Source organism: Pantherophis guttatus, chromosome 12, assembly GCF_059756535.1.
Source record: "Pantherophis guttatus breed Tessera chromosome 12, ASM5975653v1, whole genome shotgun sequence".
Taxonomy (NCBI): Eukaryota; Metazoa; Chordata; class Lepidosauria; order Squamata; family Colubridae; genus Pantherophis; species Pantherophis guttatus.
In genome coordinates this window covers 24,582,606-24,609,896 of record NC_142074.1, presented here as the reverse complement: position 1 = coordinate 24,609,896, position 27,291 = coordinate 24,582,606, and the positions used below count along the sequence as shown (strand labels likewise).

Below are 27,291 nucleotides of genomic sequence, written 5' to 3'. Positions count from 1 at the left end.
TTATACAGTAGCTGTGAACCCCGCTAATTATTGCCCGGGCAATAAAATCTTAAGAACCACTATGATTTTAGTAAGGTTGGTCATGTCCAAAAACTCAAGGGTTAGGGCGACTTTGAAGAATTTTAGGAATGTCCACAAAATATGATTGTTACTATTGGTCAGGAAACATGCTAATCTTCTAAATATTTTTTGGCTGTTGACCACATTCAACTCAGAGTCTCAACATTTGCACGCAACCTCCCCCAAGCTGGGGAAATTCATCCAGGCTCCAATATTTTGCACGGTCCTTCTAAGATGGAAACCACTTAATGGCGCAATCACAAAACCTCTTCACACACACCACCACGGAGGTTAATCCTGCTGGAACAAGCATCTGAAGTTAAAGACAGGTCCTCCTTGAACCAAATCCCATAGAAATACCCCAAAGACCTCAGAGGGCTGAAATCAAAATTTAGACTCACCCTCATGTAAAACATCAAAGGAAATCTCCTTCCAGAAAATACCCCCAAGACATACATCATAGTTAGTTTGACATGAGCCATGAGGGACTTTCTTAGATCAAAACTCAAGCCCAACTCCAGTCAAAAGGAATTGCGGGTTCTATTCTCAAACCACTGAAAATAATCTTTCCCCCATATCGCCTAACCAAGATCTGAATAGACACAACCTGCTTTGTGAAAATTGCGCACTGAACAAGCGATCCCGTTAACCTGATTTCCACCCCAGAATACAACTCACTTTAGCTGTACATTTAAGGAAGAGGGCAGGGTCAAGACATACATATCTATGATAGAGATATAGAGTGTGTAAGAGCTTCTGGAAACCATACCCCCCCGCCAAGACTCCTAAAAGTTGTTTCGCAGGACCAAAAGGACAAATAATAAAATACATGCCAGGGATGTTAACTATATCACATCTCTTTAAGTTGCAATCCACTTAAAGTGACAATGAATTGACAGCCAATCTGGTTATCTAGGTAGATTCTCAGGTCATGGTTGTCCAAAAGCTGCTTTTCCAAACGACAACTGGACTTTCTTAGGTTGTTTTTCCTTTGAAAACATTTTACTTCTCACCCCAGAAGTTCTAATTGACTGGCGGGGAATGGAAAGATTTATATTCTCTGCAGTCATGTTTGCCGAACATAAATCCTTCCATTCCCCACCAGTCAATTAGAAGCTTCTGGGATGAGAAGCGAAACATTTGCAAAGAAAGAAAGTCCAGTTGTATTTTTTTTTGGGGGGGGGGGAACCCACAAACCTTTGAGATAACCAACCTGGTCCTTTACCTGGAGTTAGGTCTACTTTTCCAAGTAGGGCTGTTTCGAAAGAAAGACAAAAGTTGTGTATCCTTTAGTCAGTGGCAAACAAGGTTTTGAAGACACTTGTGTTACGTAGCTGTTCTCCTTGGAGGGCAGCCGTGTAGGAGCTCCAGGATGCCTGTTCCCTGGATAGCAAATTTCGTTGCTGCGTAACAATTAAAACAGCCTGTAATTTCCATCAAACCTAGAATCGCCTCTTCTGTGCGTGCAGGCTGATGGGGGTCAGACCTACAGGAAGCCAGATTTCTCTTCCTTGTACCCCTTTCTCTTTTCCAATCCCTTTTCAAAGCCCAGTGTATTTATTTATTTTAAAGAATCTTTAAAATAACATTTTTTTTTACAAGAATGTTATCTGAAAAGTGTACAACAATGCTTTTCTTTGCAAGATCGCTTAAGGACAGGTGAGAGGCATCTGTCTCTGTGTGTATATCCGTGTAGGGATGGCATACCAATAAATCAAATAAATTCATCATGGGTTTATTTTGTTTATTTTGGGACAAATTTGGAATATGCAAATCCTTTGAATATGCAAAGCCACCTCATTTTTCAGATGTTTCTTTCCCCTGAGGGAGATTTCAGAAATGTTTGCGTTGGGCGTTTTCTTCTTTAAAAGGAAAAGGAAAAAAGGCTGATTTACGGATGCTTTCACAGCAAACCTGCTCCCCTCTAGCTTTTATATTTTAATCATGCAATAGGGTTGGGTGATGGAGACCACTGGGGTTTGACTTCTGTTAAAGCGCAGAACGTCGAAATCCTTGCTGATCCTCTGCAAAATTTGATGGTTTTCCTTGGTTAAATCACGTTATTCCCACCTCAAAATATAAAAGTAAGGCGTCTTTTTGTTAATTTTTTTCTTTTCTTCCTCTCCTCCCCCCCCTACTCCCAAAAAATGAAATTACTTTGGTCAGCAGCAGAAGAGGGAAGAAGATGTTTAGGAACAAAAAGAGAATAATATCTTTCTTTTTAAAAATTTTTAATACCATATAAAACCACCAACAGAAGGGATCGAAGTTCTACTTGTCTGCCTGGTTTTTAAACCCTGTGCTTGTTTGAAACGCGATGCAAAAAAAAAAAAAAAATTCCTCCTTAGTCTTCTTGCTGAATTCTGAGCAGCAAAGAAGAGGAAATCTGAATGTAATTTCTCCACACAGGTCATTTGTCAATATGGTTAGAAGTCTGGCATTTTGTGAAAATTGACATACACAAAGTTAACACCGATGCCAATCTAGGCATCCAGTACAAGGCACCATTATATCATGCCGGTAGCAAAACCACCACGCAAATAATACCACAGTGAAATGTGGTATTATTCCCCTCCTGTGAAGGCAAGCTTTAAAAGCTCGCATGTGAGATATAACAAGAAGAGTGACCTCCTGGTTGTATGTTCTTGAGGTTCTGCACCCAAAGTTCCTTGTTTCTGAACATGAGTTCCATGGATCATCTCATCCACAGTCTGGGCTAACCTTTCCTGTCTTTTGAGTCTTCTCCAAAGCCATCAATCAGCTGTCCCCCCTCCATTTCTTATGACGGTCCCATGACATAAACCGACCACCGGGCTTCCTATAATTTCTCCAAGAGATCTCACCAAGAGATCTCTTTAGAGATCCACCATTGTATGGCTACGGGACTATCACCTGCTCAGTTCCATCCAACATCATAACTGTTACAAAGATGGCTCACCTTGATTTTGGGAAAGGAAGAACATTGAGAAAGGAGACACACAGGTATGACCTGTGTCCAACCTTTTGCACTTTCAGACCTAAAGAAGAAGAATTGGAATAGCCTCACCATCTCCCCAGCTCAGATAAATTGGACTATGACCCCTATAGCCAGCCAATGGTCCAGACAGCTGGTCCAGACAAACCATGGCAGAAGGCGTCCCTCACAATTTGGCTCACATTTGAATGAGAGAAGAAACCAAATCATCAAGGAACATCCTTCTGCCAGAGTCCAACAAATGTTTCATGACTCTGCACCTGAAAGGAGAAGACCTCTTAGAAGTCCCCTGTGGTTCCGATCTTAGAACACACTTCTGCAACACGTAAGCATTCGTGTTGACTCCAACCTTCTTCAACCTCTGGTTTCTCCATCTGAGAGGTGATCTGGAGATGCCACGGAAGGTCCCATCTCCTCCTGCTCCTGCAGCTCAGGATAGACCATATCTATCCAATTTGGCAGTTCAAATCTCGCCTGGCTCAAGGTTGACTCAACCTCCCATCCTTCCGAGGTGGGAAAAATGAGGACCCAAATTGTTGGGGGGCAAGAGGCTGACTCTGTAAACCGCTTAGAGAGGGCTGTAAAGCACTGTGAAGCGGGATATAAGTCTAAGTGCTATTTCTATGTTCCTTCCTTCCTTCCTTCCTTCCTTCCTTCCTTCCTTCCTTCCTTCCTTCCTTCCTTCCTTCCTAATGCAGTATTTCAGGCTAATTCCGTTCACTGCCAGGAGTTCAAATCTCAACAGGTTCAAGGTTGACTCAGCCTTCCATCCTTCCGAGGTCAGTAAAATGAGGACTCAGATTGTTGGGGGGCAATGAGCTGACTCTGTAAACCGCTTAGAGAAGGCAGTAAAGCACTGTAAAGCAGTATATAAGTCTAAGGGCTGTTGCTACTGCTATCCTTGCCTCATTCACCACTGAAAGAGCCTTCCACGCAAAGGACTGATGGACCAGCTTTCTCCAAGAACTAACTCTGGTAAGACCCCCAGGGGGAGTTGCTTACCCTCAAGATTTGTTGGTGGCTTTCTTGGCATGAATCCTCACCCCCCCCCACCCCCAAGGCTCAAGGCACCCCCATTAAAACGCAGCCAGCTCCTTTGGGTCAGGTGAACTCATCTCAATGTTTGAGACTGCAGCCCTTCCAACTTGAGCCACCTGGCCAAAGGTTGGAGTGAAGGAAGACAAGACCCCCCCCCCCGATGTCCACTACTCCAGGGAAGCAACAGTCTCGCCGGGACCCCCCTCCCCGCCCCCGCCCCACTCCTGCAGCCTCCACACCGCCTCTCAGCCCCCCTCCCACCGCCCCAGGTTGGGTCCAGGCGCATCCTCACCTGGTTTCCTCCTCCGCCTTTTCTTGGAACCGAAAAGCTTGACCCGGGAGAAGACGCTGAGCTTCTTCTTGTCGGCGCAGCTGGTCTTGGACTTGCTGGGGCTGCTGACACATTTGCAGGCGTTGGATTTCTCGCGCTCCCTCGCTTGTCTCTTCTGGCGGATCAGGGAGCTGGCGATGGCTGCCGCCATAGCCGCCACCCTGGAGGGTCACTCGGCGAGGCTGCGGGCGCTGCCTGCGGGGGAGGCCCCCAGCATGCTGCTCTCGCCGCCCCTCGGGATTTAGGAAGAGGAAGCGGCGGGACGACGGGCTAGGCCGTCTTCCCCGCTCCCGGTGTGCCCGCCGAGGGACGCTGGCGGAGGAGGGCAAGGCGTGCGCCCTTGGGCGACGGAGGCACGGGAGGAAAGGATGCTTTCCCCCTTCCCAAAAGGCGGTGCCCCGGGCCGCTGCAACGCAAGGAGCTCCCGCAACTTCGATCCCGGGACGCCAAGTTCTTTCTGCCTTCAGAGAAACCGGACACCCAACAGGTTCTCCGGACGGCTCCAAAGGCGCACGGGCGCCCTGGCGCAGCACCGGCGCCTCTCCCCGGTTGAGTCGGCTCTTCCTTGCGCCTCTCTCCGTCCGGCCAACAGACAACCTGTTAGAGACCCCGCGGCCCCGCGGAGAAGGGGGCTCCGGGTGAGCTCCGGACGGGCGCCTTAGCGTCCCTGCTCCTGGAGAGCGGCTCCTTAAGGAGGTTGGTGGCGTCCTCCCCCGGGAAGGCGAGCTTGGTTGGAGTCCTGCTCACCGGGTCAGCCTTCGCCGCAGCATCTCCCGCAAGCTGCCGGACGGAGCGAGGCTTTGGCGTCTTTTTGGGGGGGGGGAAGGCGAGCGCGCACTCTGCAACGGGAGAGGAGGAGGAGGAGGAGGAGGAGAAGGCGGCGACAAGCGAGCCAACGAGCGGGCGGTTCGCTCGGGATTTTCCTTCGACAGCAGCAGTAGCAACAGCAGCGTCGAGCGACCGAGGCTGCGCTCCCCTCCAGGCGATGCGCGGCGGTGAAGGGAGGAGAAGAAAGGAGGGAGGAGGAGGAGGAGGAGGAGGAGGAAGAGGCGACGCGGCAAAAGCCCCGGGCGGCTCTGCTCCCTCCTCCCCTCCCCCTCTGGCATGAATGCAGAAGCCGGGATCGGTGCGCAGGGAGGAGGAGAGGAGAGAAGAGGGAGCGCACGGTCGAGGTCTTCCTTCTGCCCCCCCCTCCCCCGAGATACCTCCCGAAAAAGAGGAAGGGGGCAAATAAAGAAAGTCTGTAGCCAAATCGAGATAGGCGCCCCAAACTAACGTGGTTTGATCGGGACGGCTTTGAAACCCCCCGGGTATGGCGAGGCCGGGTGATCCCTGGGTCGTGAGAAGCCCCAGGCAAACGCCGGTAGGAGGTGGGGTGGGGGGAGGAGAAGAGGGAGAGGGGGAGAGAAGCCGGAGAAAGGAACGAGAGGTAGAGGAAGGATCGGAGTTTCTGGCCTCCCTGCTGTGCTTGGGAAAAATCCGGAGAAGGAGGGGATCTGGAGAATACTAGTAGGAAAAGCCACTGAAGATGGCATGGCATGGGCCCGGGGCCCGTGTCAAGGTTGACTCAGCCTTCCATCCTTCCGAGGTGGGTAAAATGAGGACCCAGATTGTTGGGGGCAAGATGCTATTTAGTATACTGTCTTTGGTGTGAGCCGCCCAGAGTCCTCGGAGAGTGGGCGGCATAGAAATATGACTAATAAAAATAAATGAGCTGGAAGGGACCTTGGAGGTCTGCTAGTCCAGCCCCCTGCTCAAGCAGGAGAACCTATAATATTTCAGACAAATCGGTGTCGAATCTCTTCTTAAAATCCTCCAGTGATGGAGAATCCACAACTTCTGGTGGCAAGCTGTTCCACTGGTTAATCGACCTCCTACGGACTTCTATGAGCTGAAAGAACATCCTCATGTTTAGTCTACATCCCTTGTCTTGTCATGTGATGCCTCCAACGCCATTGTGAGTCCTACGGTCATCCAACATTGCTTGTCCTACAATCCAGAATCACAATAGATCTGGAAAGTTCCTTGGGGGTCTTCTGGTCCAGCCACTTGCTCAAGCAGGAGACCCTAGACCATTTCAGACAATGATTGTCCAATCTCTTCTTAAAAATCTCCAGTGATGGAGCTCCCACAACTTCTGAAGGCAGTTTCTGTTCCTCTGGTTAATTGTCCTCACGGTTAGGAAGTTTCTCCTTAATCCTAGGTTGTTTCTCTCCTTGATTAACTTCCATCCATGGTTTCTTGTCCTGCCGTCCGGTGCTTTGTTAAATAAATTGACTGCCTCTTCTTTGTGGCAGCCCCTCAAATACTGGAAGTCCTTCTTTTCTCTAGACTCAAACCCTGCAACCGTTCTTCATACATTTTAGTCCAATTGTCTTTTTTTATTATTATTTGATTTATATGCCGCCCTTCTCCGGAGACTCAGGGCGGCTTACAATGTGTTAAGCAATAGCCTTCATACTTTTGTATATTTTATACAAAGTCAGCTTATTGCCCCCACAATCTGGGTCCTCATTTCACCTCCCTTAGAAAGGATGGAAGGCTGAGTCAACCTTGAGCCTGGGGAGATTTGAACTTGCAGTAATTGCAGGCAGCTGGTGTTAATCACAATGCTATCAGTCTGCTGAGCCACTAGGCCCTTTGGGACTGTGGACCAGAAGAGCAGATTTCCTTCTGGTTTACCAGCAACAATGATGGATATCTGCTGTCTAGAACATAGTCACTAATAGCAATTAGATTTATATACCGCTTCACAGTGCTTTTACAGCCCTCTCTAAGCGGCTTACAGAGTCAGCCTCTTGCCCCCAACAATCTGGGTCCTCATTTTATCAACCTTGGAAGGATGGAAAGCTGAGTCAACCTTGAGTCGGTCAGGATTGAACTCCTGGCAGTGGGCAGAGTTAGTGTGCAATACTGCATTCTAACAACTGGGAAGGAAGGAAGGAAGGAAGGAAGGAAGGAAGGAAGGAAGGAAGGAAGGAAGGAAGGAAGGAAGGAAGGAAAATAGCCATAGCACTTAGACTTACAGTATATACCACTTCACAGTGCTTTACAGTCCTCTCTAAGCGGCTTACAAAGTCAGCCTCTTGCCCCCAACATTCTGGGTCCTCATTTGACCGATGAATAATGGAAGGCTGAGTCAACCTTGAGCTGATCAGGATCGAACTGCTGGCAATGAGCAGAATTAGCCTGCAATACTGCATTCTAACCACTGCGCCGCCATTGCCCTTCCTTCCTTCCTTCCTTCCCTCGCTCCCTCCCTCCCTCCTTCCTTCCTTCCTTCCTCCCTCCCTCCCTCCCTCCCTCCCTCCCTTCCTTCCTTCCTTCCTTCCTTCCTTCCTTCCTTCCTTCCTTCCTCCCTTCCCAGTAGCACTCAGACTTATATACCGCTTCACAGTGGTTTTACAGCCCACTCTAAGCAATTGACAGAGTCAGCCTATTGCCCCCAACAATCTGGCTCCTCATTTTATCAACCTTGGAAGGATGGAAGGCTGAGTCAACCTTGTGCCAGTCAGAATCGAACTGCTGGCAGCGGCAGACAGCAAAATTAGCCTACAATACTGCATTTCACCACCATTAAACCTTGAAATTCAACAGTAACCAACAGATACCAGCCATGGACGTCTACAACAAAGGCCCAGTTAGCTGTTTTGTCTGTGGGACAATCCTCCACATCTTTGAGGATGGCAACCCTCAGCAACCAGCTGTGACTCCCTTAGTTAACACACCTCTCATCCTTCTGGTTTCTTTCTAAAACAGCTCCATGCTATGTATATGAGAGGCATGTCCAAAGTCAAACACAACTAGGATCTTGCTTGTTAGTTGCTCCTGATGCTTCTTTCTAGCTATGCAACCTAAAGTCACATTATACCCATAGAAGAGAATAGTTGTAGCTGAAGGTTGAATTATGGGGTCCTTGGTACTCTCTGGGCTTGATGGTTTTCTTGCAGACATTTCGTTAATCAACTAGATGATGTTACCTAGTAATTAAATGTCTGCAAGAAAGCAAGCAATCTCAGAAATCATCCCACAGTCCTCCTCCTCCTCCTCCTCCTCCTCCTCCTCCTCCTCCTCCTCCTCCTCCTCCTCCTCCTCCTCCTCCTCCTCCTCCTCCTCCTCCTTTCCACAAACCCCACTCCCTTCTCGCTCTGATGATGTTACCTACGTGGGTCATGAAACATCTGCAAGAAAAACTACCAAGCTCAGAGACCACCAAAGACCCCTCAGTCCTCCTCCTTCTCCCATTCCCCCTCCTCCTTTCCAGAAACCCTACTTCCTTCTAGCACTGATGATGTTACCTCGTTGGGTCATAAAACATCTGCAAGAAAAACTACCAAGCTCAGAGAGCACCAAGGATTCCACAGTTCTCCTCCTCCTCCTCCTCCTCCTCTCCTCCTCCTCCTCCTCTCCCTACTGTACATCCCATCCCTAGCACCCCTAGCATTACCTAGTTGGGTAATGCGACGTCCAAACTTAAGAGAGCCCCAAAGACCTCACAATCATATTACACTTCTATTTATGGAACCTAGAGCTACTCAACCACACTACGGATAAATCACAATTGTTGGTACCGATACATGCATTTAATTGATGGTTTACAAGCTGTTTCATGAGTACAGATCCCCGGATCCCTCTCTTTTAGAGTATTCTCCCAACTCCCCAACGAAGAGCAACACCCATAAAAGTTTTTAGGCCGCAGAAAACGCTTAAATGCCACCCAAAGCGGTCAATTCCACGTTGCAATGGAACACTGAACAAAACCTTACACCCAGGGATGGGCTTCCAAAATTTTAGCAAGGGGTTCTCTGCCTGATTGCTGGGTGGGCGTGGCCATGGTGGGCGTGGCCTAGTTGGCCTCCTGCACCACAATGTGGTGGTGGTGGTTTGCTCTCCCCGGGCTCCGGAGACCTTCCTTGAGCCTCCAGGAGAGTGAAAATGGCCTCCCCAGGCTCCAGAGGCACTCCGGAGGCCAGAAACGGTTGCGTTTCCAGCCTTCCCGAACTTCTGGTAGGCCCATTTTTCACCCTCCCCGAGACTCCAGACGCGCCCCGAACTTACGTGCATCCAAAATGGGCCACGTGGGGACTCCTGGGAGGGGAGGGGCAGGGTGGGGCGGGGCCAGCCAGGAGTGGGATTTGGGGGTTCTCCGAACTGCACAGAATCTTAGCTAGAGATTCTCCCGAACCTCTGCGAACCCCCAACAGCCTACCCCTGCTTACACCCGCTAAGGAATTAAGACCACAATGATTTGGAGCCAAATGCAGGAGGGAATGCAACGAAGGCCGTTCACACATTTGCTGAATTCTGGGTCATGGCAAAAAAACCCCACAAAAAACAAAACTTCCTTGCAGATTTGGAACAGGATCAAAAGGAGGTGGATTTCCACCCAGCATTCTCGAGCCGTGGCCCCGATGAGCCTTTTTTTTTTTTTTTTTTTTAAGACATTTTTTGGAGCACTTTGAAAGAGAGGCCTTGTGTTCCTCTCCATTATGTTCTTTTTGGGGGAAAAAAAAGAGAAATCGCTTCCAAGTTCAGAACAGCTGCTCCACTGCCTGAGTCTCCAGCAATGCCGACAAAAAGAGGGAAAATTTGGTTTGACATCCGGCAAAAAAAAAAAAAAAAAAAAAGTCGCAAAACCCCTCTTTTCTCCTATTTTTGGCTCATCTCAAAAGAGCTGAGCGGACCTGATTAGGGATTGGATGGAAGGGGCACCACAAGGTAATCCCAAGGACAAATGTGCGGTTTTGTAGTTGACAAGCTCCACCCTCCCCCGGAGTCTGTTTAATGCGTACAGATCGCTGGATCCGTCTCGTTTCGAATTTAAAATTCTCGTTTCGAATTTTCACCCAACCTCAATGGAACAATAGAACGAATGAGCTGGAAGGGACCTCGGAGGTCTTCTAGTCCAGCTCCCTACTCAAGCAGGAGAACCTATACTATTTCAGATAAGTGACTGTCTAGTCTCTTCTTAAAAACCTCCAGTGATGGAGCATCCACAACTTCTGGTGGCAAGCTGTTCCACTGGTTAATTGTCCTCACCGTTAGGAAGTTTCTCCTCAATTCCAGAGAAGAGGTTGAACACCAAACTAGCGTGTTTGCAAAAGCCATTATTTCTCAAATATAAGTATTGTGGACAAGGGAACGCAGGACTTTTTCAGCTGAATTTTCCTATCCTGACACGTCTATCATTGAACCCGGAACAAAACACCCCTAACAGCTCCCAACCTCAACATTGCTTTCTTGTTTAATGCCGTTTATCTTGTCATGTTTTTTAAAATTTTATAAATGTATGTGTTTTAATATGGCTGTACATCGCCCTGAGTCCCCTGGGAGAAGGGCGGTATAGAAATCTAATAAACTTTCATGTGTCTTTGATGCCCAGTATAAGCTGCTTTAGCCACACCATTGGGCTCCAGCCTTCCATTTTTATCTCACCTTTCCTTTCCTTTCCTTTCCTTTCCTTTCCTTTCCTTTCCTTTCCTTTCCTTTCCTTTCCTTTCCTTTCCTTTCCTTTCCTTTCCTTTCCTTTCCTTTCCTTTCCTTTCCTTTCCTTTCCTTTCCCTTCCCTTCCCTTCCCTTCCTTTCCTTTATTAATTTATTTATTTTGAAAAATAGTTTTTATTGAACATTTTCCAAGCTTAAAAACCGCAAGTAAAAAAGAAAAAAAAAAAGGAAAAAAAATATAAAAATGCAAACCGATTAAAAACACAAATTTAACATTATAATATCATTTTACAGCTTTTCCATATCAGCATGCATGTTCTACTTTTGTAATTCACTATTCAGTATGTGCCTTCTCATATATTTAACCGTTCTATAAAACTTGGAGTAGACTGTACAAGTGGCTAGAAAACAGAAGCCAAAACAAGAAAGAAAACTTCAAAAATGATTGATTATAATAGAAAGATAAATGCATATATATGTACAATCAGAACATATTATACTACTATTCCTTTCTTTTTAAAATAAAGATTTGAGGAGGGGTCGAGGGAAGAGAAATATTCAGAAAATAACCGCTTTGTACGGAAGACGTTACGATATTCCACTAGTTGTCACGATGAGCAAGCATGATTATTATTATTATTTTTTTAAAAAAAAATAATACTGAGGAAGGAATGGGGTTGGTACCCTGTCCGTCACAGGGCGTTGGTTCACAAACCCAGATGGGTTTTTCTTTCGGTCTTCCAGAAACCTATCCTCACGACACGGCTAGGGATCAATCGGTTTATTTCGCCAAGAAAACCTCCACGCTACTTTGTCGGTCAAGTTTAACGAAACCTTGCAACAACAGTTGCAAACAAACCAGGGTAAAGAACCGGTTGCAAGCAAGAGCTTTTTACATCTCAGTTTTGTACAAAACATTTCTGCAATTCTAAGAAGTTTGGGATAATTTACAGCTGGGAAGTGCAACAGAATTCCAAGTCCTGCAACAGGATTCTTGGTTGTATCTGTCTGTTCCCTGAATATTTTTCTCCCCGGAAAGCCTTCGCCTCCATGTGAATTTCCCAACTAAGTGTGTTCCATATCTGAAGGAATGACAGAATTCTGCTTAACCCAAAAACAAGCCATGTTGGTATGTTGGAGAACAAATTTGCCACCTGACCAAAAGGTACTGAAGATCTGGGATCCTGTTAGCCGCTAGTTGACATTACGATATCATTATCATAGCCTCCAAAGACTTCCTATGTATGCAACTCCATCGCGTATTGACTTGAAATTGGAATATAGATTAAATAGGCTCATATTTGCTCATCGAGGATGTAATTGTGATGTGCTTTTTAACAAATTCTTTTTTTTTTTTTTGGGCCACACGCTAAATAAAATAAATAATTATTATTTGATGGGAGTTTCTGGATCCAAAACGATGGTATAAATCTCCCCTTCCCTACCAAAGAACTAAACAGACCATGAGAAACGTTGAATCTTAAGCTCCCTTTCCATTTGCGGACCCCAGAAAAAGCTACCCAGCTTTTTCCCCAAGTTACCCCCTTTCTAAACCGCTCCTTCCTTCCTTCCTTCCTTCCTTCCTTCCTTCCATCCATCCATCCATCCATCCATCCATCAAATATTATAGGTAGTTCTCGACTTACAACAATTCATTTAGTGATCATTCAAAGTTGCAATGGCACTCCCTCTCTCCCTTCCTTTTTCCTCCCTTTCCTCCCCTTCCTTCCTCTCCTTCCTTCCTTCCTTCCTTCCTTCCTTCCTTCCTTCCTTTCCTTTCCTTTCCTTTCCTTTCCTTTCCTTTCCTTTTTTCTTTCTTTTCCTCCTTACCCGAATACGATTTCCGTAACCCCAGCGCCATCCTTCTCCTCCGGAGCCGGTGCTGCCCCTTTCAATCCCAGCCTTCATCTGCGAACAAGCTCAGAGCAAGTTTAAAGATGGATGGAAAAGAATTCTCCAAGGTATCGGCTAGAAACATCTTTGTGGTATGCAGGGATCATTAATGGACATTAGAAGCCAAAGACCATTACGACTTTCAGCGTGCATTAAAAATGCATGGCTTTGAGAAGTTGTCTTCTGGCAAAGTTGGAGATGCGCCTTTGACTTCCTCCTCTCTTTTTGCCGCTGCTGCTTTGGCTTCAGTGTGATTTTTTTTTTTCTCTCTTTCAAAATGCTGGATTTTATTTGCCCATCTAAGATCACGAGGGAGGGAAATTATCTTTCAGTGTAATCAGATCCCCCAATATCTCAGGCTTTGGGTTTTTAATGTTTCCGTTGGAAAAAAAAACAAAACAGAACAAAACAGCCCAAAAAACCTTTTAGAGGAGGAAAAAAGAGAGAGAGAGAGATACTCAAGCTGGTTTTGTTTAAGCTGAATTATTGATGATCCATGAACGGAGTTGTAAACATTTACAGGAATCATGTTTGCCAAAACTCCTGAGAGAATTGCCACTTTGATGCATCTCTTACTGGGTGCGGTCATTGGTGAACCAGGAGAAAGGGACTTTTGGACTGGAGGACCAAATCGCTAACTTGTGTTGTGGACAACACAATTTTGGGAAGGGTGCAAAGGAAGGACACACCCCAAACAGACAGAAGTTGCATCAAGAAGTTCTCACAGCAGGGATAGCAACCAACTGTTATTTCCTCCTGTCTACATGTCAATCAAATTAGATTGATTACAGAGTCTGCAGGATGGCTCTCCATTGATTTAACAAGCTTCCTTTCCTGCCAACTCGACGATGACAGCTTCATGGCAAAGTTTGGAGGTTTCTTCTGGAAGTAACCCTGACATCATCAACCAAGGTTTGAGTTCTGCTTTAGATATAACTGAGATCAAGAGTTATGTCAGCCACAATTGGAAATCCTGTGTTTGTCAAGACAAACAATGTGCCATCAAATATCATAAATCTCACCTTGAATGTCCTAAAGTAGAATGAGAATAGGGTGGCCTTGTGCTCTTCTTTTGGTCAAATCTTCTTCTCCTCCAAAGGACATTTCCAAACAGAGTTTGATGACTACACGTAAGCCAGGATTCACTTAATTAAAGTCTCTGTATTCTGTAATGGGGCAAGTCAGGTTGACAACTGAATTCTTTGTCATTGGCTTGGAAGACTTTCTTAGCTAAGATCTTTCTTCTCGTTCCTTCACAAGGAGGACCCCAGGTACTTATTATCATATGTGGTGGACATGTATGAAAGCAAGAAAATATTGGAAGAAAATACATACTTGCTTGGAAAAGGTGATTAAGCAACATATAGATCTGAAACCAGAAATATTTTTGTTGGGTATAATGCCGGAGGATTATGATAAAGGGAATATATATTTAGTTTTGCATGTACTGACAGCAACAAGGATTTTATTTGCACAATATTAGAAAAATGAGAGCACGCCATCAGATGATGATGTAATTCGGAAAATATTCGACTGTGCAGAGATGGACAGATTGACTTTAAAAATAAAAGACAAATAAGACACAGAATATGACTTGATATGGAATAGATTTTATGAATGGTTAGAGATAAGAGGTGGAAATTAGATGAAGAAAGATTATTGCTACGTATGAGTTTAATATAAAGATGGTTTATAATTATAAATATGCTAATATAATTAACAGAATTATAAATAAGCTAATATAAAGAGAAATTTAGCCAAAACTATTCTGTTATATTATTACCATTGTTACCACTATATGTGTTAATATTCCTTTTTGTTCTCTCTTTGTTTTTCTTTTGTAAATGATATACCCTGACAATACACTGTGTTCAAAATGTTTATGAGTTTAAAAACAAAAAACAAAGAGGAAGGAAGAGAATGGAAAAAAAGAAGAGGTTGTGGGGTCCTTGGTGTTCTCTGAGATTGCTTCTTTTCTTGCAGATGTTAGACCCAACTAGGTAACATCATCAGTGATAGAAGAGGAGCGGCAGCAGGGATCACCAGAGAAGCTTCCAGAATCTGCAAGCGATGGATAGCAGGAGCAACAGTGATGGTAGATCTTCCCCGCTTGAGTTTTCTTCCTCCTTCCTTTCACTATCACGACTGAACTGCCGAGATCTGGATAACTTTCAGATGACACTAAAGAGATGCTACCATGGTATTTTTTCCCCCTAAGGTAAAGGTAAAGGTTCCCCTCGCACATATGTGCTAGTTGGTCCTGACTCTAGGGGGCGGTGCTCATCTCCGTTTCAAAGCCGAAGAGTCAGCGCTGTCCGAAGATGTCTCCGTGGTCGTGTGGTCGGCATGGCTCAATGCCAAAGGCGCACGGAACGCTGTTACCTTCCCGCTAAAGGTGGTCCCTATTTTTCTACTTGCATTTTTTTACGTGCTTTCGAACTGCTAGGTTGGCAGAAGCTGGGACAAGTCACGGGAACTCACCCCGTTATGCGGCGCTAGGGATTCGAACCGCTGAACTGCCGACCTTTCGATCGACAAGCTCAGCATCTTAGCCGGTGAGCCACTGCCTCTCTTACCTCCGCCATATTTGCTCCACCTTGTTCTACAGATTTGGAGTACTGAAAGTATCTTTCCCACTGGAAACGGAGGGGTGATCCTGGATGCCAGCTGGAATGTAGGAAGCTGATTTGTGCTACTGTTTGTCCAATTAATTTAGGATTGTCTCACTCAACGGGGCAGAAAGTCTGTTTCCCCCCCCACTCCATCTGTTGGCTGAGCCGTTTTAATGGGAAATGCCAGGAATTAAATTGGAAAACCGCTTGTTGAATAATAATCATATGCGAAGTAGTATTTAAAACACACATACACACACACAGAGTTATAATCCATCTTTCTTTTAGAATGAAACTTAGGGTGTGGCACACGCCTCTGCTCTCCAAGCACCAACTGACTTTAACTTCAGTGCAATGGTCAAATTGTGTACAGTACCTTACATACTATACCCAGGTTCTTTGCTACGATATATTTTCACCCAGAAGATTAAATTTTATCTTTGAGAGCTGAAATTATGACAAGAAGGAGGAAGAAAAGGAGGAGGAGGAAGAGGAGGAGGAGGAGGAGGAGGAGGAGAACAACAGTTTCATATTTCCTTCTTTTTTCCCTCTATATCCATATTGCTGGCACAATATTAACAAGGATGGGAATAGCAAGAATTTGCTTTGTGACACCAGCAAATGCAGTTTAGGAATTATGCAGCTACAATTTGCTGCTATCTGATCTTGCCATCACATCCCAACAAATTCCTAACAAATCAACTTGCAGATTTTTTTATTTTTTTATTTTAGTTATAGTAGCTAAAATGTGACGCTTTCTTTATTCTTTTTTTCCAAATTTGATTGCTGGTCTCATTCTGCTCCCTGGTGGTGAATGAAGTTCATGCAACGGATTGTAACTGTAGCGTTATTTATTTATTTTAAATCAAAGCTTTAAGAACTGCTTATTGATTTTGGCAAGTATAATAAATGAGCAAAACTTTTAGCATTGGTGGGCATTTAACTCAATTGCTTGGCTAATGCAGCAATAATTTTTTTTGGGTAGCAAATTTATAATAATGATTGCTATTTACCAGTGCTTCTTATGTGAGAGCTGTGATATAATCAGTGATTTTTCAATGTTCATTTGGTTTTGCAGGCTTTTATTACATTTGCCCAACCTCTAAAGATTACTAAAACTTCAACTGAATGTTTCTATCAAATTTGGGGCCTGTTATTTTATTTTATTTTTTAAATTTGACTTATATGCCGCCCTTCTCCGGAGACTCAGGGCAGCTTATAGTGGGTTAAGCAATAGCCTTCATTCTTTTGTATATTTATACGAAGTCAGCTTATTGCCCCCACAAACTGGGTCCTCAATTTACCTACCTTAGAAAGGATGGAAGGCTGAGTCAACCTTGAGCCTGGTGAGATTTGAACTTGCAGTAATTGCAGACAGCTGGTGTTAATCACAATGCTATCAGTCTGCTGAGCCACTAGGCCCTTATGTTATTTCAACATCTGGAATGGATTTTGAGTTGATGATACAATATATTTCAGGGACTGAAAGTATATCCGGTAATATCAAATAAATAATTGCCATGATATTTTAATGAAAAGAAGGACTAGGGGTGACATGATAGCAGTCTTCCAATATCTCAGGGGCTGCCAAGCTATTCTCCAAATTTTATATGAATACCTTACAGGAATCCAGGTCATGTGCAGGTTACACATAGTCTCTTTTTTATTCTCCAAAGCACCTGAAGGCAGGACAAGAAGCAACGGATGGAAACTCATCAAAGGAGAGAAGCAACTTAGAACTAAGGAGAAATTTCCTGACAGTGAGAACAACTAGACTGGACTACTGAAATGCTCTCTACATGGGGCTCCCCTTGAGGTGCACACGGAGGCTCCAACTGGTCCAGAATGTGACCACGCAGGTGATATTGGGAGCAACATGGTGCTCACATGTAACACCTCTCCTACGCGAGCTGCACTGGCTCCCGGTGGTCTTCCGAGTGCGCTTCAAGGTGTTGGTTCTTACCTTTAAAGTGCTCCATGGCTTAGGACCTGGGTACCTACGAGACCACCTTCTGCAACCGATAACCTCCCACCAACCAGTATGCTCCCACAGGGTGGGCCTCCTCAGGGTGCCGTCACTAAAGCAATGTCGACTGGTGGTTCCCAGGGGGAGAGCCTTCTCTGTGGGGGCACCTGCCCTTTGGAACAGGATACCCCCAGGGATACGAATGATCCCAGATCTCCGTACTTTCCGTCGTGCACTTAAGACCTTTCTGTTTCACCAAGCCGGGCTGGCACAAATCTCTTCTAATTGTTCTAAATTTTATGCTGAAGATCTTAACTGATGAGCCAAATTGGTTTAATTATTTTAAATCGTTTTTTATTTTACATTTTTATATGTATGTTATTTTGACTGTTCACCGCCCTATGCAACCATCAGGAGAGGAATGGAGGTTTTTCCTCCAACTATTAACCAGGATTAACCTTGCTTAGCTTCCAAGCCAGGTGCTACCAACAAGCAATAATTCATGGTTTGAGGAGATATTCTTGAACTTCAGCTTGATGCACCAAAATACCACAGGATGGCAGCAGTTCCTAAGAAATCTGAACTTTTCATGGTGCCAAAAAGTCTTAACTTGTGGGTTATAAGGAAAATATAAGTGGTGCAAGGGTTGAGGGAAGGTTTATATGTTTGTTAAATGCTATATTCTGTATTTGCTGTGGGAAGTCCGGGGGGGGGGGGGGGGAAGAGTTGGCGCAGGAGGGGGGAGGAGGGAAAGGAAAATATGTGTAAAATTTTTAAAAACTTTTCAATAAAAAAAAAAGACCACTCAGAGGCTTCAGCTGGTGCAGAATGCGGCCGCGTGGGTAATGATGGGAGTGTCTCGACACTCCCATGTTATACCTCTCCTGCGTAACTTGCATTGGCTGCCGGTTGCCCTCCAGGTGAGATTCAAGGTGCTGGTGATTACCTATAAAGCCCTACATGGCTTAGTCCCGGGATATCTGGCAGACTATCTGCGGCCAGCAACAGCCCCCCATCGCCCGGTGCGTCCCCACAGGGAGGGCCTCTTTGGGGTGCCGTCGGCCAGACAGTGTCGGCTGTCTACCCCCAGGGAGAGAGCTTTCTCTGTGGGTGCACCCACCCTTTGGAATCAACTCCTTCTGGAGCTCCGGGTGGCCCCCGACCTTCGCTCTTTCCGTCGTGGGCTGAAAACTTGGTTATTTCACCTGGCCGCCCTGGACTGATGGGGGTTTTAATAGAATTTTAACTGGGCTTTATTGAATTTTTGTTAATTTTAACCTGGACTTTTGTTTTAATGGTTTGTTGGCTTTGTTTTAATTGTTGTGAGCCGCCCTGAGTCCATTGGCGATAGGGCGGCATACAAGTACCATAAATAAATAAATAAATAAATAAATAAATAAATAAATAAATAAATAAATAAATAAATAAATATTATTATTATTATTATTTATTGGTTAATCTTTAGTGAGATTCACAGCCTTTGAGGCTGGTTAATAGCTCAGCAGCTCGAGTCCTAACCAAGGACCTAGGAACTGTTAAGGTATCGTCGGAGGATGTAAGCTGTTCCGAGTAAGGTGGTTTTTTGTAGAGTCAAAATGTTCAAGTCCGGCAAATTTAGAATTTCTAAATAGCGGGGTAGCCCTTTGGGTATTGCTCCAAGGGCTCCAATTACAATCGGGACAACACATGATTTCTTTTTCCACAGTCGCTCAACTTCAATTTGTAAGTCCCGGTACTTTGTGATTTTTTCTTGCTGCTTATCTTCAATTCGTGCATCACCAGGTATTGCAATTATTATTATTATTATTATTATTATTATTATTATTATTATTATTATTATTATTATTATTATTATTATTATTATTATTATTATTATTATTATTACTATTTGAATTTCTATACCGCCCTACTCCCGAAGGACTCAGGGCGGTGAACAGCCTTGAAATAAAACACATATATATACAAAATTTAAAATCAAATAAAATGAATTAAATAAATTTGGCTGAATTGATACCCATAATTTAAAATACCCATATTTTAAAATACAGTAAAAATTTAAAATAAATAAATAAATAAATAAATAAATTTGCCGCTTTTTTTTTTTTAATTTATTTTTATATGCCGCCCTTCTCCGGAGACTCAGGGCGGCTTACAATGCGTTAAGCAATAGCCTTCATACTTTTGTATATTTTATACAAAGTCAGCTTATTGCCCCCACAAACCGGGTCCTCATTTTACCCACCTTAGAAAGGATGGAAGGCTGAGTCGACCTTGAGCCTGGTGAGAATTGAACTCGCAATAATTGCAGGCAGCTGGATGTTAAATGCTGCCTTAGTAGGAGGAATTAGCCTCCTACGCCACTTCTCCGAACTACTCAAAATTTCCGCTATCGGTTCATTAGAACCTCTCAGAACCTGCTGGATTTCATCCCTGTGCTGTCCCTTTTTACGGGATCTATCTGCTCAGAATCGGGGGGGGGGCGGGAACCAAGTGATCTGCGATCTAGACGGGTTTTCCGACAAGTGATCTATTTCGCAGGTCACCAATGAGCTGAGATCCTGACAAAGCAGCCAACGAACATCGGCAAGAAACGGGAGTAAGAATTCTACTTTCCTCTCTTTTCTTCAACCAAATGCTAATTTTTAGCCGAAAAAGAAAAAAAGAAGAAGAAAAAAAGCAGCGGCACAGATGGTTAAAATGTTATATTCGTACTGAATATGAATGATTCTATTTTTGGTTTCGTGAGTCTACTCTTCGGCTTATCAGGGCAGGGAAAGGAGTTTGCCACGTGTCTACTCGCAAAGCCCAGGGAGCGAAGACTGAGAGTTGCAACCAAGTTAAAAAGGTAAATGTAAAGGTTCCTTTTGCACATATGTGCTAGTTGTTCCCGACTCTAGGGGGCATTGCTCCTCTCCGTTTCAAAGCCGAAGAGCCAGCGCTGTCCGAAGACGTCTCCGTGGTCATATGGCCGGCATGACTCAACGCCAAAGGCGCACGGAACGCTGTTCCCTTCCCACCAAAGGTGGTCCCTATTTTTCTACTTGCCTTTTTTACCTGCTTTCGAACTGCTAGGTTGGCAGAAGCTGGGACAAGTCACGGGAGCTCACCCTGTTACGCGGCGCTAGGGATTCGAACCGGTGAACTGCCGAACTTTTTGATCGACAAGCTCGGCGTCTCAGCCACTGAGCCACCATTTCCAAGCAACCAAGTTAGAGAGCTGGAAATGAACCACAGTTTGGTTTAGTGGTTAAGAGAGACTCAGCTTGGTCTAGAGGTGAAGGCACCAGTCTAGAAATAATTCTACAAAAAAAATGCCATTTTGTATATTTTAATAATTCAATGCTCCCTTCTTCCGGCACTTATTTTTAAGACGGTGAAGGCGGCGGCGCTGTGTGGGTGTAAGTGATGTTGCCACCAGATGGCAGATTTGGGTAGAAAGCTATCAAAGATTACATGTTATCCTTGACTTACGACAGTTCATTTAGTGACTGTTAGAACGGCCCTCCCTCTTTCCTTCTTCCCTTCCTCTCCTTCCTTCTTTCCTCTTTCTTCCCTTCCTCCCTCCCTCCCTCCCGTTTTCTTCCTTTTTTCCCTTCGTCCTTCCTTCCTTCCTTCCTTCCTCCCTCTCTTCCCTCCCTTTCCTTCCTTCCTCCCTCCCTCCCTCTTTCTTCCCTTCCTTCCTTCCTCCCTCCCGTTTCCTTCCCTTCCTCCCCTTCCTTCTCCCTCCCTTCCTCTTTCTTCCCTTCCTCTCCTTCCTTCCTTCCTCTTTCTTCCCTTCCTTCCTCCCTCCCTCCCTCCCGTTTTCTTCCTTTTTTCCCTTCGTCCTTCCTTCCTTCCTTCCTCCCTCTCTTCCCTCCCTTTCCTTCCTTCCTCCCTCCCTCCCTCTTTCTTCCCTTCCTTCCTTCCTCCCTCCCGTTTCCTTCCCTTCCTCCCCTTCCTTCTCCCTCCCTTCCTCTTTCTTCCCTTCCTCTCCTTCCTTCCTTCCTCCCTCCCTCTTTCTTCCCTCCCTCCCTCCCTTTTTCTTCCTTTTTTTCCCTTCGTCCTTCCTTCCTCCCTCCCTCTCTTCCCTTCCTCTCCTTCCATCCTCCCTCCCCACTCTTTCTTCCCTTCCTTTCCTTCCTTCCTTCCTTCCTCGCTCTTTCTTCCTTTCCTCTCCTTCTTCCCTCCCCTCCCTCTTTCTTCCCTTCCTTTCCTCTCCTTCTTCCCTCCCCTCCCTCTTTCTTCCCTTCCTTTCCTTCCTTCCTTCCTTCCTCCCTCGCTCTTTCTTCCTTTCCTCTCCTTCCTCTCCTCCCTCCCTCCCTCCCTTCCCTCTTTCTTTCCTCCCTCCCTCCCTCCCTCTTTCTTCCCTTCCTCTCCTTCCTTCCTTCCAGCCTCCCTCCCTCTTTTTTCCCTTCCTCCCCTTCCTCCCCTTCCTTCCTTCCTCCCTCCCTCCCTCCCTTTCGGTCAACTCTAAAGCTAAGAAATTGCTTTTGCTCCTAAGCTTCCACTTGCCCTTCACATACACACACACATGGCTCAATGCCAGCTTCACATGTGATGTATAGATGATGAACATCGGGCTCCATTTATTTGGAAAGGTGAGGCCGGAGAGGGATCATCTCCCCCACCCCCTGAAGCAGAGACAGTTTCGCGAAAGGAACCCATGAGCTGACTGACACCCTTCACGGCGCATTCCCTCACACAAACAACTTTGCTTCTCGACATCCCATCCTTCCGAATTCGATGTCGCAGGTTCACACCTACCTACCCCACCCCCAGCCATCTCTTCCCAAACCCATCTGTCAAACGCACTTGAGGAGCATCCTTGACAAGAGAGATCAAAGTGACAGGCAGCGCTTCCGTCTTCCCACCCACCCCCGCCCTTTCCCGCGTGAGAACGACTCCGCTGCTAAGCGATGGACCTCTCTGGGGGGCCATCAATGGAGGGAGGACGTTGAGAGAGTGGGCCACGGACATGAGTCCAAGTGGGGAACGTTTTCTTTATTTTTTTTTAAATCCCTCCATTTTTGCTAAAAAAAAGGGGAAATCGTGCACCACAAATCAAAGTCTCAGAACAGTGTAAAATTTTACTTTCTGTAGGCTAGACTAGGGGGTCTCCAATCTTGGCAACTTTAAGACTTGTGGACTTCAACTCCCAGAATTCCTCAGCCAAATTTGCTGGTTCTAGGGATTCTGGGAATTCTGGGAGTTGAAGTCCACAAATCTTAAAGTTGCCAAGGTTGGAGACCCCTGCACTAAACTACAAGTTCCTCTCACCCAGTGGTGAAATCCAATTTTTTTTTATTACCGGTTCTGTGGGCGTGGCAGGGGAGGGATACATTCTCTCCCCACTCCTGGGGGAAGGATACTGCAAAATCTCCATTCCTACCCCACTCCTGGGGAAGGATATTGCAAAGTCTCCATTCTTAGGGGCCAGCCAGAGGTGGTATTTGCCGGTTCTCCGAACTACTCAGAATTTCTGCTACCGGTTCTCCAGAACCTGTCAGAACCTGCTGGATTTCACCCCTGCTCTCACTTGTATTGCCCCGGTCATGGTCAGGGGACCAAAGAATTTCCTAGGGATCTGTTACTTGATCTTTATAAGGGATGCGCTGGAGAATGAACCTGTCGCTTTGCGGAATTGTTCAAGGCTCCGAGAGGAAAGAGTTATGAGTCTTACCAGAGGACGCAGAAGTATTAAAAGTCCTTGAAAGCTCCCTCAGGTAACTGCTGTCACTTTTCTTCCATTCCTTCAGCTTGTAGAATGATGGAACTGGCCTGATACAGTTTGTTTCAATCAGGATTTGAGACTGGACCCAATTCTGTACAGGGACACGGTGGCTCAGTGGCTAAGACGCTGAGCTTGTCGATCGAAAGGTCGGCAGTTCAGCGGTTCGAATCCCTAGTGCCGCGGAACGGGGTGAGCTCCCATGACTTGTCCCAGCTTCTGCCAACCTCGCAGTTCGAAAGCATGTAAAAAATGCAAGTAGAAAAATAGGGACCACCTTTGGTGGGAAGGGAACAGCGTTCCGTGCGCCTTTGGCGTTGAGTCATGCCGGCCACATGACCACGGAGACGTCTTCAGACAGTGCTGGCTCTTCGGCTTTGAAACGGAGATGAGCACCACCCCCTAGATTCGGGAACGACTAGCACATATGTGCGAGGGGAAACTTTACCTTTACAAATTCTGATCCTTAGTAGAGATCTAACAAAAAGTTCTGCCTTCACCGTAGGCAAAATTCTGTCCTGCACCAAGATGGAAGTTTGAATCTTAGGCAATAAGAAGCCATTTTTGTCCCCTCTTTCAAATGCTGAATGAATTTCTAGTCTGATGAACTTTTGGGAGGAGGTCTTCGTTTTGGATTGTATCTCCCCTATACCCCACCTGTCCCAAACCTAAGAAAGATTGTGAACTTTGCAGCAACACCTCAACCCCTTCATAAACAGTCCTGCATGCATTCACATGTCACCGCCATGTTCTTCACGCATATGCATCCCATTGGACTTGCAAGGCAATGGGATGCGTGTGCATGAAGAACATGGCGGTGACTAACATGGCGGGCGGCGTGAGCGAGCGGCAACCGGGGCACCGGTTTGGGGACGTGGCGAGCCGGTCATCGCTACCGGTTCGACGACCTTGGCCAAATTTCCGCCAACGGTGCACACGAACCGGTACGAACCGACTGAATGCCACCTCTGATGTAGAGTCTCCTGCTTGGATGGGGGACTACAAAATCCCTTCCAACTCTTGTTATTCTGTTAATGCTGTTAATCAAGGAGAGAAGCAACCTGGAATTAAGGAGAAACTTCCTAACAGTTCACCAGTGGAACAGCTTGCCACCAGAAGCTGTGGGTGATCCATCACTGGAGGTTTTGTAAGAAGAGATTTGGCACCTATTTCAGGCTTGAGCAGGGGGTTGGACTAGAAGACCTCCAAGGTCCCTCCCAACTCTGTGGTTCTGGAATTCTGACCCGTTGAATGATCCAGCACAGGGGGAAAGAAACAGCCTGATCTACATTTTGCCTTGGATGAACGTATGTATATCTCCATCCCACCCATTACACACGGAGCATCGTATCCTCTCGAGAGGCTGCTAATGTGTGCTGGCTGAGCAATGTTGAAAACATCCAGAAAACAATTTCTTGACTTTCTCGCCCCCGGTTCTATTTGCAGAGGCCACAACAGCTCTTAAGGGCCTTTGGAGACTCAAATTGGGAGCATTTCACCAATAGATAAAACACAGAGCAACTCACAACACAACACAAAGGAAACTAGACTTCTTTCTTCCCCCCCCCAAATGGCTTTGACCTTATGCCCTGAAAGATGTGTTTTCAAAGGGAGAGGAGGAGGAGGAGGAGGAGGAGGAGGAGGAGGAGGAGGAGGAGAGGAGGAAGAGGATAAAATGGAATGGGGAGAACAGTCAAATTGGATGGGGTTTCCTAAAAGAATGAAAGCATGACCGACACTACTGCTTTCCCTGCTGTTGGGAGATGAGTGTCCCAATCTTGGGTGAAAGAAAACCCTCCATGTTCTGGCATGAAATGGAAGGCTTGGTCCATGCCTTAGAAACCTTGAGATAGTTCCTGAGAGATTGCAGGTGGCTGGTCTTCTCACAGATGACCCCACTGGAGATATGGGTGGCCTCAATCTTCCAAACATACTTCCTGTCCTAAGGTGCTTTTAGCCTTGCTTCCTTGTTTCCTCACTCAATTTCCTTCCTTCCTTCCTTCCTTCCTTCCTTCCTTCCTTCCTTCCTTCCTTCCTTCCTTCCTTCCTCCTTTCCTTCCACTCTCCCTCAATTTCCTTCCTTCCTTCCTCCCTCCCTCCCTCTTTCTCCCTTCCTTTGTTCCTTCCTTCCTCCCTCCCTCCCTCTTTCTCCCTTCCTTTGTTCCTTCCTTCCTCCCTCCCTCCCTCTCTCGCTTATTGGCTTCCTTCCTTCCTTCCTTCCTTCCTTCCTTCCTTCCTTCCTTCCTTCCTTCCTTCCTTCCTTCCTCTCTCCCTCCCTCCCTCCCTCTTTCTCCCTTCCTTTGTTCCTTCCTTCCTCCCTCCCTCCCTCTCTCGCTTATTGGCTTTCTCCCCTTCCTTCCTTCCTTCCTTCCTTCCTTCCTTCCTCCCTTCCTCCCTCCCTCCCTCCCTTCCTTCCTTCCTTCCTTCCTTCCTTCCTCCCTCCCTCCCTCCCTTCCTTCTTTCTTCCCTCCCTCCCTTAATTTCCTTCCTTCTTCCCACCCTCCCTCATTCAATTTTCTCCCTCCCTCCCTCCCTCCCTCGAAATCCTTTTCCTTACTTCCTCCCTCCCTCAATTTCCTCCCTCCCTCCCTCAATTTCCTTCCTCCCTCCCTCCCTTCCTTCCTCCTTCCTTCCTCCCTCCCTCCCTCCCTTTTTCCTTTCCTTTCCTTTCCTTTCCTTCCTTCCTTTCCACCCTCCCACCCTTCCCAAAAATATGGAAAAAAAATTCCCTACATTCCTATTTTCTGCTTTGTCATTTAGTCTAGTTTAAAACTTGTGCCTGTTTTGAATCTTTTTAAAAATCTTTTTGTTTTTGTTTTTGTTTTTTTCAATTCAAATCTTCAGGCGGCCGGATCAACTGATTATCTTGTGACTCTTTAGCCGTCTTGCACTTCCAAAAGGGGAAGAAGCAGAAAGTTGTCAGCATGGATGATTCTGCTGTTAGAAATTCTCTCACTGGCTCATCCCTTTCAAAAGTTGCTTTAAAAAAAAAAAAAGGAAGTGAAAGACAAATGTCAAACAAAACCGAGGCATTAAGAAAGCTATTTTTGTTGCAGTTGCTGTTGGTCACTCTTTTGAGTAGCATCCAGAGGCAATTGAATTAATCCTTGGGAGACATGGCTACTAAGAGCTCTCAGCCCTGAAGGCTCAATGTTATCTCCAAACTGGGACAGGATATCTCTAAATATGAATTGCAAGTTTCTGAGGACCAAGAAAGTGTGCAGAGAACAGCAACGAAGATGATAAGAGTTCTGGAGGCTAAATCATGGGAATCAGACATGAGTAGTCTAACAAAGGGACACAGTGGCTCAGTGGCTAAGACGCTGAGCTTGTCGATCGAAAGGTCAGCAGTTCAGCGGTTCGAATCCCTAGTGCCGCGTAACGGGGTGAGCTCCTGTTACTTCTCCTAGCTTCTGCCAACCTAGCAGTTCGAAAGCAGGTAAAAAATGCAAGTAGAAAAATAGGGACCACCTTTGGTGGGAAGGGAACAGCGTTCCGTGCGCCTTTGGCGTTGAGTCATGCCGGCCACAGGACCACGGAGATGTCTTCGGACAGCGCTGGCTCTTTGGCTTTGAAATGGAGATGAGCACCGCCCCCTAGAGTCAGGAACGACTAGCACATATATGCGAGGGGAACCTTTACCTTTAGTCTAACAAAAAGAAGGATAGAGGATGCTTGAGAGGCTGTCCCAAAGCAAGGGTCAACTTATTCTCCAAAGCATCTGAGGTCAGGACAAGAAGCAACGGGTAGAAAGCTTATCAAGAAGAGAAGCAACCAAGAACTAAGGGAAAACTTCCTGACAGTGATACCAATTAACCAGTGGAACGACTTGCCTCTAGAAATTGTGGTTGCTCCATCACTGGTGGCTTTTAAGAAGAGATTGGACAGCTATTTGTCCAGGTTGCAATAAGATCTCCTGCCTTGGGCAGGAGGCTGGACCAAAAGACCTCCAGAGTCCCTTCCAACTTATGATTCTATAGTGAGAAAAGGTTAGATGTCTACCTTCTCCATATGAACATCCCAGATGTTTAGGTTCGGTCACGGTGAAGGGCTACATTCTTGGACTGGCATTTTCTAACCCAACTTTCTATAGCTTTAGCTCTAATCACCATCTATGCCTAAGCTGATTATCTCTCATAAAGCACCAAGAACCAGACAACAGCCAAACACAAACTGGGTTTGCAGATTCATCCTGTTCAGAGATCATTGTAGACAGATGCTGATTATTCATGCCACTCCTCATTGCAATCAGCTGTAAAAGCTAAA

The 27,291-nt window shown here is 45.8% G+C and overlaps 1 protein-coding gene across 6 annotated transcripts in view; it reads right to left on the bottom strand.

The window, feature by feature from the left end:
* The window catches only part of FGF13 (fibroblast growth factor 13), a 116,156-nt gene that overhangs the window by 28,686 nt on the left and 60,179 nt on the right, over positions 1-27,291 (bottom strand). Inside the window, exon 1 of one of the 6 annotated variants that reach the window (XM_060683977.2) lies at positions 4,365-5,339. The exons of the other annotated variants lie outside the window; for them this stretch is intronic. Within the exon in view, the coding sequence (XP_060539960.1) occupies positions 4,365-4,554 (190 nt within the window). The 5' untranslated portion in view covers positions 4,555-5,339. Of the gene's footprint in view, positions 1-4,364; positions 5,340-27,291 lie in introns of those variants that run through there. 6 annotated transcript variants of the gene reach the window in all.